The sequence below is a fragment of the Chinchilla lanigera genome, unplaced genomic scaffold (assembly GCF_000276665.1).
Source record: "Chinchilla lanigera isolate Chin_1 unplaced genomic scaffold, ChiLan1.0 scaffold00051, whole genome shotgun sequence".
NCBI lineage: Eukaryota > Metazoa > Chordata > Mammalia > Rodentia > Chinchillidae > Chinchilla > Chinchilla lanigera.
In genome coordinates, this window is record NW_004955452.1 from 11894065 (window position 1) to 11907170 (window position 13106).

At 44.6% G+C, this 13106-nt stretch overlaps 1 protein-coding gene across 5 annotated transcripts in view; it reads right to left on the reverse strand.

The window, feature by feature from the left end:
- The window catches only part of Csmd2 (CUB and Sushi multiple domains 2), a 579269-nt gene that overhangs the window by 198883 nt on the left and 367280 nt on the right, over positions 1–13106 (reverse strand). For all 5 annotated transcript variants that reach the window (XM_013519720.1, XM_005395117.2, XM_013519719.1 and 2 more), the window contains one exon: positions 9557–9751. In XM_013519720.1, the coding sequence (XP_013375174.1) occupies positions 9557–9751 (195 nt within the window). The remainder of the gene's footprint in view (positions 1–9556; positions 9752–13106) is intronic.

Sequence of the window (13106 nt, forward strand, 5' to 3'; positions counted from 1 at the left end):
TGTAAAGCTTTCATTTGAGAAGAGAGCTCCTGGGCATCCTGCTCCAGAAGGGCCACCTAGGGCATTGATTCCTAGGATTCTGTTTACAGTGTTCAGCCATCCAGGCATGCAGAGGCCTTTGCAGCCATGGCACAAGGGAGACTGGCTACTTGAGTTGGCAGCAGACCTTGGCATCATCCATATGGTGCTGGTTTTATGACATGCAGAAGGCAAGAATTCTGAGGTCAGGAAGGCTTCCACTCAGATTTCAGAAGAAGGCCTGGAAGGCTAGGCAGTGTGCCCCTCAGAAGGGAGTGCATGCAGCTATGTCAGTGAAGTTGAAAGTGCAGTGGATGCCAGGAAGTTGGAGATGTCAGAAACATGGAACATCCGCTGAGGAAAGCTGAAGTCATTAGTGAAGTCAGCCTGAGAGAGGCCACAGGGTTGCAACTATCAATGTCATAGAGGTGGGACCATCCAAGACCTTTGAGTTCATATTTTACCACAACTTGCCCCAAGTTCTAGACATGGGGCTACAGTATTTAATGGTTGTTATGATGGGTTTTGGTCTTTCTTTGGTCCAAATTTCTTTCTATCCTCCATTCCTTCCTTTTGAGGTGGGAATATTTACCAATGCCATTGTATGTTGGCAGTATTTAACTTTCTTTGTGATTTTTTATAGGGGCTCACAGCTAAGACTTTGCAACGAGTTTCAGAGGAGACTTTTTTTTTTCTTTTTGAGATAGGGTTTCTGTGTGCAGTTCAGGCTGGCCTTGAGCTCACTTTATAGCCCAGGCTGGTCTCAAACTGGCAATGATCCCCTAGCCTCAGCCTCACCCAAGTGCTGGGGTTACAGGTGTGAGCCACTGTGCCCAGTTTCAGAGATTTTAGACATGGACTTTTCAGCAAAGCTGAAATTAAGACTTTGGTGATTCTTAGAGATGGTCTAATACATCTTACACAAAGAGATGTAAATAAGTCTTTTGGAGGGCCAGGGCTGGAATGTTATGGTTTACAAGGAGAATATCTGTCAAAAGACTGTGTGCTCATAGGTGGGGCTTTTGGAAGGTGATTGGAGTATGCGGGCGATATAGCTGACTTGCTGATAAGAAAAGGAGTCAGGTTGCATCAGAGCAGTAGGAAGTAGGCAGGTCACTGGGGATATGACCTGGAACAGTATAGCTTACTCCCTGCCTCCTCCCTTCACTCTGCTTTCTGGCCATGATGTGAGCAGCTTTGCTCCACCTAGACCCTCACACCATGCCATTTTCCCCATGTGAGCCTGCCGAACATGGACAGAAACTTCCAAAACTGTGTGCCAAAATAAGCCTCTCTTTCTTTATGTTGCAGGCATCAGGTATTTTGTCCCAGTGACAGGAAAAGTGATTGCTCTATTATTTTATTACTTTATCTAATTAATCTCTTCCCATACTCATCAGATTGTCAGATGAATCTCATCAGATTTTACTCTTTCTATTTTCTGTCTCATATTCCAGAGTGGTAGTTGCCAGGCAAGGATCTCATGGGGAAGGATTTCTACGCGCAACATCCCTTTAACATTTGAAAAGGTGTCCCAGTCCACTTTTAATAAGAAAAACATATCTTAAAATAACAATGCTATATTATTTCTTGTCCACCAGCATGGCAAGAGCAAAAGTTTGATGGCACATGAGACCGCAAAAAAACAAGAATTTTGGTGTCTTGCTGGTGGAAATATAAAATGGCACAACTCCCTGTGCAGAGAAATTTGGTAATAGACAGCAAAATTCAGATGCATTTACTCTCTAACATAACAAATCTATTTGCAGAACTCTATCCCAAAGTTATACTGGCAAAACTTGAAAAGAAAATCCCCACATATATTTGTACAAGGTTATACAAGACAGCACTATTTGTAACAGCAAAAAGCAAAAGAATAGAAAGTCATTCAACAAGAAAGATCTGGGGCTGGGGATTTAGCTCAGCAGCAAAGCGCCTGCCTGGCAAGCACAAGGTTGTGAGTTCGGTTCCCGGTACCGGAGAAAAACCAAACCAAAACAAAACAAAACAAACAAACAAACAAAAAAAACCAAAAAAACAAGAAAGATCTGACTGAATAAACTAGGGTCAATAATAGAATGGACTGTTTATGAAGCTGTAAAACAAAAACAAAGAACATGCTGAGTAATGTCATGTAGTGACCCCCAGAATATATTAAGGGAATAAAACCAAGGTACAGAAGAGAGGGTCACATATGATTCCACTTATCTAAGAAAAAAGTAATATTAAAAGTTAAATTAATATTAATGTGCTGATATTCACTCAGATTAACAACCAAGGAAAAGGTAAACTAAAACCTAACAGTATTACCCATGGAAAGAGGGAAGAAATAGGGTAGAAAGGATAAGGTTGGAAGCTATACTTTCCCAGAATACACCTTGTTTTATAGACTTCACTTTGGAGCTATGTAAATATTTTACATAATTAAAAAGAAAGATGAAATCCAATATAATTTCTAAAAATGCATACAATATTGTGTAAATTGGTAACATAATCACATATGCAGAAACTAGCTGCAGAGATTTTCAAACACAGTAATTTGATAACCTATCCCTAGGAGAATATAAGGACAGAAATAACTGAAAATGATGATGATGGTGGGTTTATTTTCATAATCATATTGCTGTCAGTAGTACTGATAATTCTATTCTAAGATTCTTCCGTATGTGTTATGAGATAGGAAGTTATAATGGTGCTGTAGGGAGCTGAGATATTTAGCAAGAGTGAAAGGAGATGCAGATATGATACCAAGAAAATTAAAGTAAAAAATATTCTTGCCTTTTAAATGAATCCAAGATGCATTTAAAAAAAATTTCATGTGTTCATTAAAAAGGCTTAGAAATAAGGGCTAACTCAATAGTAGTAAACACTCTGTAATGGTTGATTAATTATGTCAACTTGAGAAGTTTAGAACCTTAACTACATTGGCTCAGCAATCCTACACCCTAGAGTGTAGAGGACCTGCCCTAGGGTGGTTGGTCGTTTGGACAGTATAAAGGGAAAATGAGGAAGGACAGACTTGCTTCTGTTCTTTGAAGGAGTTACAGTCTCTGCCTTCATTTTAGACGTCATCTCCTGGCTTCTAGTGCATACTCTTTGGCTTCTGCCTTGGATCCTTCAGGCTTCCAGTGTGGACTCTTTAGCCTTCTGGCGCAGACCCACTGGCCTTCTGATACAGACTTGCACAGGACATTGCAGTGAGCTCCAGACCTTGGCTGAAACCTTCAGTCTCCAGCAGGCAGACACCCTCTGCATGCTTCCTCATCCAACCCTGTGGCTGACCATCATAAGCCAATCTTGTAATTTCTTATACATTTGTATATCTCGTGTTGTATCTATTTCTCTAGCAGAATACTGGCTGATATACACACCCAGTGTCCAGATTCAGGAGCTTGGGGTTCTTGGAGAAACCACTGATACTAGCTCTTATACTAAATGTGTAAGATGAGGTTGGGCCATCTTCAAAGCTCCTGTTATCTAATGGGACAATCTGAACATCAGTTAGAATAATAACTAAAATGACTTTAAATACATAAATAAAAGAAAATAATTAAGTGTTCCTCATGTCTTTCCTTTATGGACTATAAACAGCTGACTAGGACAACTTTTCTTTAGTATTCTAGTTCATAAAAGTAGAAATGATAAAATGCTACCATTTTGCAATCTCTAAGCTATGATAGATGGCTCCTAATGTCCCCCAAAGAGATGCAATCAGCCATTATATGTCTCTGATGGAGACCCAAAGCCCTGCCTATAGAATGTTCCAGCCAAAAACTGAAACTTGAAACTGATTAAGTTTTGAGATCTTATTGCCAATTACAGAAAATAAAAGGGAGAGGGGGTCATGTTAAACAGCCTCTCAGAGAAACAATCAGGAAAATTCTGACTACAGAAGAATTCTCAGAATGAATGATCTGACTCCTCCAATTAAAAAAAATGAGGAAAGAAAAAAGAAAAAGGCAAAGAAAACACAAAAGGCAGAGGTGGAGACCTATGGATTAAAAAAGATAAACCATATCAGTCCACTGTGAAGTGTGAAACTAACCAGGGTTCCAATTTGCAAATGAAAGAAAGTATTAGCTAACTGCTGAAATTTGATTGTATTAATTTTTAAAAAAAATTTAAGATAACAGTATTATGGTTATATTTTAAAGTTTTTTTTTAATCAGTTAGAGATACACTATAAAATGTTATAGGTGCAATATTATTCCTGAGATTTATCCCAGAGCAAGCAGGGTGGTGATGCTAAGGAAGGAAGAAGGAGAGGAAGAAGAGGATGACAAAGGTGAACAGTGGGTGGGGAACAGTTAGGGCACAATGAAGCAACATAGGCCATGGGTTTATTCATAGGTGAAACAGAGTGAGGATTGGTTAGACTATGCTTTTTGTCTTAGGCTAAGTTGGAAGTTTTCCATTTAAAAAAATACTAGGGGAAAAAAAAAGAAAGGAAAGCATGTATGCTTATATCTGGTAGGGGAAGAAAAGACAAATGACCCTGCACTTAAGCCGATACCTGACACATAGTACTTCCTCAATAAATATTTGTTGAAAGGGGGAAATACTGGTTAAAGGTAGAGCGATTGTCATAGGTTTTATCTAGATGTTCCCCAAGGTCCTCGTGTACTCATAGGTGGGGCTTTGGCGAGGTGACTAGATCATGGGTGTGTGATACAGGATTAGTCCGCTGACGGGTGTAGAGCTGCATGTGACTTGGGAGGTGAAGCCTGGAGGGAGGAGGTGGGTCACTGACGGTGTGGCCAGGAAGGAGCTATAGATATACATATCCCTTTCCTTCCTTGATTGTGCTCTACTTCCTTCCAGTCATGCCATGAGCTGATTCTCCTCTGCCATGTCCCTCTGCCATGCTGCCCTGCCTTGAAACCAGACAACTATGGACTGAAATCTCTATAATTTGTGACAACATAAACCTTTCTTCCTTTAAGCTGTGGGTGTTGGGTATTTCATCTCAGCAATGAGAAAGTAACTAAGACAGAGATACTGAGTGTTATGGATTGAAATGTATCCTCCCCAAATCCATAGGTTGGAGCTCTAACCCCAAATGTGGCTGTATTTGGAGACAGCCTTGAAGGACATAAACAGAGGTAAAGGAGAACATAAGCTCTAGTCAAGCAGGACTGGGGTCTTTATTAGAAGAGGAGGAGATGCTGGGGTGTGTGTACTCAGAGTAAAGGCCATGGAAGAATCTGGAGAGGAGACATCTATCATGTACAAGCCAAGGAGAGAGGCTTCAGGAGAAGCCAACCTTGCCAGCCCTTTCACCTTGGACTGCTGGCCTTCAGAACTGTGAGAGGATAAATGCTGCCTGTTTAAGCCTCCCTGTCTGTGCAGTTCTGTTGCAGAAGCCCTAGCTGACTCAAACACTTGCTTCCTATGAAGGGCTGTCCCGTGTGAGGAATGATCACCTTCTCCTAAGCCCTGATACTAAAGCCATGCAAGGGAAAGAGAAATTAGAAATGGTGACCAAATAGAATTACTGCAAAGAACAAACACAGAGTCCTCCCAGTATGCCAGACACTGGACTTTACGTGTACTGCGTGTTCATCACAGCCTATAAGGTGAGTACAGTATCAGTGTCTTTTCACAGCTGAGGAAACAGTGGAGAGTCAGAGAAGTTAGTTTCTGGCTGAGGAACCACAGCTGGGAAGTGGCTGGACCAGAACCTACACCTGGGTGTCTGCTGCCAGGGCCTTCATCTCTAGCTACTCCAGGAGCCTGGCAATGCCCACTCTGACGGCTGCTTCTGCACAGGACACAGGTTGTCAGTCTAAATGAGCAGAGGAAGTGAAAGCCATTTCCTCTGACCATAGCAACTCTAGAGTTTCTTAGCCTTGCACCTGGAAGTGTGGCCGCCTACTGCCTCCAGCCCTGACTCCCCACTACCCACCTGAGCTCCTTAGCGCTCATCCTCCATCATTTGGTGATAGAATGAAAGCAGAACGGACTTAGGATGTGTGTGGAGTTAAAAGTGATGGCTCTAGAAGTGATGAATCAGAATATGTGGATCTGAACCGTGACTCTCTCATGTACCTTGCTCTGTAGGTTGGGCAAGTGACTTAATCACTCTGCTTCAATATCCTTTCCTGTGAAGTGACATTAAGAGTACACACCTCATAGAGTGGTCATGAAGTATCAAGAGGACAAGCACTTGATATGTCAAGCACTTGGCCTAGTGTATAGTACAAAATAAGTGCTTAATTAGTAAAAGCCAGGGGATTTGGGGCAAGTCAACTCACCTTGCTGGTTCTTCGATTTTTCATGTATAAAGCACTATCATATCTTTCTCAAAAGGGTGACAAGAAGATTAAATGAGATAATGTCAGAAACACAAGAGTCTTAAAATTCTTCCTCAGACCTTACATCTGCTACAACCATCACGTAGCCTTGTTGTAGGAGTGAGTAGTGATGATCTTTTTTCTTTTCTACAAGACTTCTTTTTTCTGATTATAAAAGTAACATATGTGATGTATGTGGAGTTTTCCATATCAAACTCTTAAACCACTTTCCTCTGGGGAGTGGTGCTGGGAAATGTGTGTGTGTGTGTATGTGTATTTTTACTTTGAACTTTATCATACTGGTGCATTGTTTGAAACTTTTACAACCCCAAGTATTCCCTTAAGCATTAAGAACATAGAAAATACACTCATTGTAGATCATTTATCTCCTGTTTCTTGTGCATTTCTTATAAACAGGATTTTTTTTCTAAACTCACTTTGAAAGTCTCTGTCTTTTAATAGGGAGTTTAATTACCTTTATTGTCACAACTAATACGTTTGTCTCACTGCTGTCATTTTGCTTTATGCTGCCAATTTCTGAAGCTCTAACGTGGTGTCCTGTCTTCTTTGTCTTTTGTGATAGGCAATATGTTTCCTTCTGTTTTAATTTTCTTTTGGGATGTGGAAAGCAGGAAGCTCGCCTTTCATTCAATCTGCAGGTGCTTTTAAGTTTTTCACAAACACATTTGATGTCATATTCTCTCTAGTGATACAATGCAAGAATATAGTGACAAGAGCGCCAAGAACGTGGGTGTGAATTGCGGTTCCATCACTTGCAGGTTGGGAGGACTCTGGGCAAGTGACTTAAACTCCGGGGCCCCAGAAGGACCATAGCTTAAAACACTTAGTGGTGGGGAGTGCTGATTTTGTTCTTTCTTAAAAGGAAGACAAGGAAGAGACGAAGGTGGGGTTAACAGGTGCTCCTAGGTAGTGGCCTTCGCTCCTTGGAAGTCTGTCTTAGGACAGTTTCAAATTTTAAACCTATGGATATCACCCCCATCTCCTCTGAACCCTAGATCTAAGATTATCAAACTACTGGTTCTGGGCCAAACCCAGCCCAGTCACTTACGTGGCCTAAGCATGCTGTCACAGTGTGACGGCAGAGTTGAGCAGAAACATTATGGCCCACAAGGTCAAAAATATTTCCTCTGTGGCCCTTTAAGAAAATGTTTGCCACCCCCCCTTACCACTGCTTCCCATCCTCCTGAAGATCCTCCTCCTTTCTAAATTTAGGAGAAGCCATTTTCTCCCATGTCCTATTACAGCCTCTCAAAAGCTAAGTGGCTCTTGGCATATATTAAAAGATTTTCTAAAAGACCATTAGTTCCTGCATTTAATTGTCCACAAGGTGGGGATACTTAATCAAAAACAAAACTAGAAAAAAAAAAAGGAAGACACAGATGCTAATCACAAAGCAGGGTCCTCCCAAGGTTTGCACAAAAGGGAGAGTGGGCTGAGGAGAGAAGATTCTCAGGGTTTTGATTCTAGGGTTTGGCCTCTGGATGGCATCTGGTTCTCTGCCTGTCTGATGTGCTGCTCCCCAGATCCCCCAAACCAAGTTGGCAGGAAAGGCCCATCACTGAGAAGACTGAACAGGCTCCCCCTGGCCAGGGTCCCCAACAGGCTGTCCTCATTCCAAGTGCCTACTATTCCAAACAGAGAGCGTTGACCCCAAAGAGGAGCAAATACTGATGGATTGGTTCCATGAGGACATGGCTAGAATCAAGTTAGAATGACGCCAACTGCCAACCCTTACTGAGCGCTCCCTCTATGAGGCACTGCTGCTCACTCATGTTACTGGAGCACGTTCACAGCGACATTGCTGGGAGGTCCCCAGGGTCACCTGCACTTCTCTGATGGGGAAACTGAGGCACAGAGTGGTCAGGTTGCTTGCCCACCATGATTTAAGAGGTCACTCATTCATTCATTCAGTGATGTCTTTACTAGTTTTGACGGGGCATCTACCAAGTGTCAAATGCTATGCTTGGGAAAAAGGATATGAGGCTAAAGACGATTCCCTAACCTGAACGTACACGCCAGGGCAAACACCACTAACACTTACAGATGCTTGCTTCATGCGTGGGATGGACCTTGGTACACACAGCTTATTGTTATCCCTGTTTTTATTTATTTTATTTTATTTTTCAGCTAAAAAGACAAAGACTCCCAGAGAAATGGCATCTTCTCAGGATTCCAGCCTAGACCCCTCTAACTTGGAAGCACCCCAGATCCCGCCAGGTGCAGTGCACTCTGGGTGGATTTCTCCTCCCCCAACACCCATCAGCTTGGAGCAAGGCCATCTGCAAGGTGCAGGCCCCTTTCCTTTCCCGGCCCTCCCACTTGGGGCCAGCCTGGCTGCTCAGATTTGGGATTGAAACTGGGTAAATAGAGAAGTCTTTTAGGTCTCCATCCTCAACCCTTCATAGGACATGAGACAAAGCTTTCTGCCCCTCAGAAAGAAGAAACACTGCTCCTGCCTCCTGGAGCACCATCATTCCCTTAAGGGACCTTTGGGATACATGCTATTCATCCATTGTTCTCAAATATTTATTGAGTACCAACTCTGTACAAGGTGCTGCGCTTGGTACAGATTTGCATGATTGCTCCCCTCAGAGGCTTCATCTGTGTTTTCAATGTCTGCAGTTTGGTGGAAGACAGGGCTGGTCTCTGACACAGACTCAAACAAGGCAGGACCAAGAAGACGACATTTAAGCCCACCACTTGCCGTGAGCTGTGTTTGTTGGGGTTGGTTCCTCCTGTGTCACTTGAAGAGTGATCACGAGGATAGCACGGCAGTACTTAACAGGGCCACAAAGGCTGGGGCAGGGAGAGAGTCCAGAGAACTGGGGGAAATAAGCGTCTGGAGAAGGGAAGAGGGGCAGGCAGCTGGAAATACTGGGGAACTCATGGCTCTGCCAACACGGGGTAGGGGGACTGGGCTCCCCTGGCAGAAGCCAGAAACAGGAACTCCTAATGGTTCTAATGTTGAGCGATTCCAGCCAAAAGACTAAGTAAGTCTGGTGCCTCACAGTCCAAAGCTAGTATTTGTCCAGTTTGGTCTCTGCTCATGGTTCAAATGCCTGTGCAAACTGATCCCGCCATTCCAGCATGAAAGTTATGGGTGGCCTTGGGCTCTGAGAGAAGAGGATGGTGATGTAGAATGGACCACCATGGTCAGGGCCACTCAGGCCCCCTGCTGAGCCTCTCGCGCTGACAGCCACAGCCTCCAGCCCGTGGGAATGTACCTTCACAACGCAGCACGGCGCTGTTCCAGACCACGCTGCCCTCCTTCAGGATGCAGGTGATGGTCTCGGAGCCCTGTGTCCCCAGGAAGCCTTCATCACAGAGGAAGGAGATGGAGCTGCCCAGCTGGAGGCTGTCACCAAATCGTTTGCCGTTTACTGGAACACCAGGATCCGGGCACTCATTGTGGCGAAAGGCTGTGGATGGAGGTCAAGGACACAGTTAGAGTGGACAGCAGGCAGACCCCTAGACCTCCACCGTGTGCCAAGAACATGTCATGCTGGAGGGAGAGCTAGATGTCTAGAAGCTGGGACTGCTGGTTATGCCTGATACACCCCACTGCGCACAAAGCAGGTGCTTGTTAAACTTGACCCTCCGCCTTCCTGAGCGTCTAATCCGACTTCAATCTAATGGATATTCCCATATCAGGCAGTGAGCTAAGTGTTTTCTTATGTTAGCTCACTTACATCCCATCACAATTCAGTCAAGTACATGTTACCCTAGTTTACAAATCAGAAAACTGAGGCTCGATGCGATTGAGGGGCAGATCTGCCTCCTTAATGTCAAATTCATCCTGTAACTTTAGGCAATTACGGGAGCATTTATGCTGCAGAGGAGGTGGTTCCATTCCTGTGACACTAATAGGCACTAGGCATCATAAAGTAGGTGCCCTCGAATTAACCCTGTCTGAAGCCATTCTCTTCTTTTCCCTGCCTCTTGTCAGCGCTGCTTCTCACTCTGCTCAGGCAACCAATAACGCAGGGAGCAGGGAGAGGACAGAGGGAGAACACAGCAGATTTAATCAAGCTTTGCCTCTTATTATTACACCGGTCCTGGGCAATTTATGTAATCTTGCTGAGCCTGTTTCCTGTCCTATAATAAGGGATCTGACTTCACCTACAGAGTCATTCTGAGGAAGAAATAAAGTGAAAGTTGATAAGAATGTGAGAGGCGAGCGTTTGCTACAGCACTTACTATCTGTAAGCGCTCCTGAAGATGTGTTCCTTTTCTTCTTTCCTTCTCTGCCTGGAAAGATACTGTTTCCTACTACATCCCCACCAAGTACATTCCCAGCTTTCCTCTGCCAGGAGTGCCAAAATGTTCACCGAAAATGATTCTAGACTCTGCCCTTACACATGTTCCTGCTGTTTTAAGGATGGTCACCTTCCTGTAGCGACCAGGCTCTATGTTCGCATGGCATGTGTCATGTGCACAGGCCTCTGAGTCTCCCTAGGGATGGAAACAAATGCACACTCCGAAACAGAAGTGGTCTCGGAGGCTGCTGGGCCCTGCTGGAGGCAGGAGGGCTGCAAACTTGTGAGCCTTTCTACTGTATGTGGCTCCGCACCTCGGATGTCGTGATGATGGGGGAGACCCTGTGCAAGGCCTCCCCACTCATTCCCCTCTGGAAGCCCAGACTCAGCTTCCCAGCCTTTCTTCATTAGAAAATGGCCATGCACTTGCCCAAAACAGAGATGCAAGGAGCGGAGAAAAGTGGCGCTGGGGCCCAGAAGTCCAGGGGTTTTCCATTCAAAATCTTATCAGTCCCACACACCAATACGCACACATACATATGTACATCTGTGCACACACATGCACATGTGCATGCACATGAATGTGCTCAGCAGAAGTATGGAGCTGTCTGACTATCTGGGAGCAAAATCTCTTAAGTGTCTCAACCTACCTACTTCTAACTATGTACCTGCTTGAACCTCAGGTACCGGCATTTGAGGAGGGACAGATCTTGGCCAGAGCAGTGTCGTCATGAGGCTAGCAGTAACATCTGGCACACAGTAGATGCTCAGTAAACAGCGGTCATGGTGCTTCATGTACAAGAAGGATTAATTTTACTCCTAGGAGCTCTGGGGGTGGGAACAGGACCACTGCCCTTGTTACAGGGCACAGATTTCAGGTTACATGAGGCAAAAGCAAGAAGAGAGGTGACACCTGGTAAAATTGCATTTAGCCCAGAGGACCACCGGCTGAGACGAGGGAGGACACTAATGTCCTCAGGGGGAGACTGTGCTAGTTCCCAAACACTTGTCCAAGGACTCCTGCTTCATGGCTACATACAACTCCATTTCCTCTACTGTAAAAATGCAGTAGAGGCTTGGGCCTTGTCCTCTCAGAGATTCTGATTTAGTAGGCCTGGGATGGGGTCCAGCTTTTAAAAAATGATTTCTTTCTCTCCATCCAGCTGCCTATTTGTATAACTGTATAGAAAAAGATCTGCCTGCTGTAATTGTGTTCACCAAATGTTGGCAAGGATCATTTCTGGGTGTGGGATTTGGGGTGGTAATTAACATTTCTATTTTGACCCATCCCAGATTTTGCGTATTCACATGTGGGATGCGTATTGTTCTGACAATGGTGGAGACACCTTGGAGGGAAATGCTAGGGAGTGCCGGTCCTCAGATGGGTCTGCTGCCCTGCACACGCAGCTTGCCCTCTGGGATGCCTAGGGCCTCTTTCCGCCAAGGACTCTGGATCTGCTGCTTCCCTGGAAAGCTCAGTTTTATTAAAATTTGATTTTCTTTGGCCAGAGCAGGTCTCCATTTTTGCCCCAAATATCCCCTCAGTGAATTCTTTGCCTTCACATCCTGGATCAGTAGGCTTCCCCTGCTTCCTCTTCCCCTGTTCTTCCCATTTCTGTCTGGGTAGGAAAGATCATGGAATCATTTCTGGATCTCTCCATTCAAAAAGCATTTACTGCCCTTTACCACAAACTAGGCCCTGTGCTGGGTGGTGAGGATGGAAAGGTAAGTAATATATACCTGCTCCTTTCCTTGAAATCCTGGGGAAAATAGGTAGGAGGACAGAGAAGCCAAAACCAGGACAGTGCATGTTAGAATAGGAGGACTAGGAAAAGCAGAGCTGGACTCTAGTCCTTCCTGTTTCTGGATGATGGGAACAGAAACCCCTGGAGGTGATGTGTCCTGAGGTGATGTCCAACAAGTTTAGTGTCCCAGAGAACGGTGGTGAGGGGAACAGAGTCTTAGCTTGGGTGATGCTTTGGAATCTGGGATCCCAAGTGGTCTACCATGTAGCATCTTAACCCTTTGGCTCAACTGGGCCTTAGGGATAGGTGGAACCAGGAGGCAAGGAATCTGTGCCAAAGAGAGGCATGCGAGCTGGGAGATGAGTTCTGTTGAAAAACCTCAGAGGGATAAGCTGTGCATGCGTTTGTGGGCATAGAGCAGAGCTGAAATTAGGAACTTGCATTTCCCACACAGCCTGTGGGAAAGGATCCAGTTAATTGCTCAACAGACCCTGCTTTACACCCCCACCCCCAACTGTAGGACAAGTTCACCAGGTTCATTATTTTCTATGACCTGAGAATCACTTCTTGCTTTCTCTAGAAGTTTGCTGTTCCCAGGCTCTAAGCTTCTGCCCTGCCTCTCTGCCCACAGTAGCCACAAAATAGAAATGCAAATAACCTCTGTTGAGAGTTAGGTTGTTTCTAGAACTAAAACTGGAGGTGACAACTTGCAGACTATAGCCCTGAGAAGATCTGGGAAGAAATAGCCTAAGAGCTGGTTGCAAGAAGTCTCT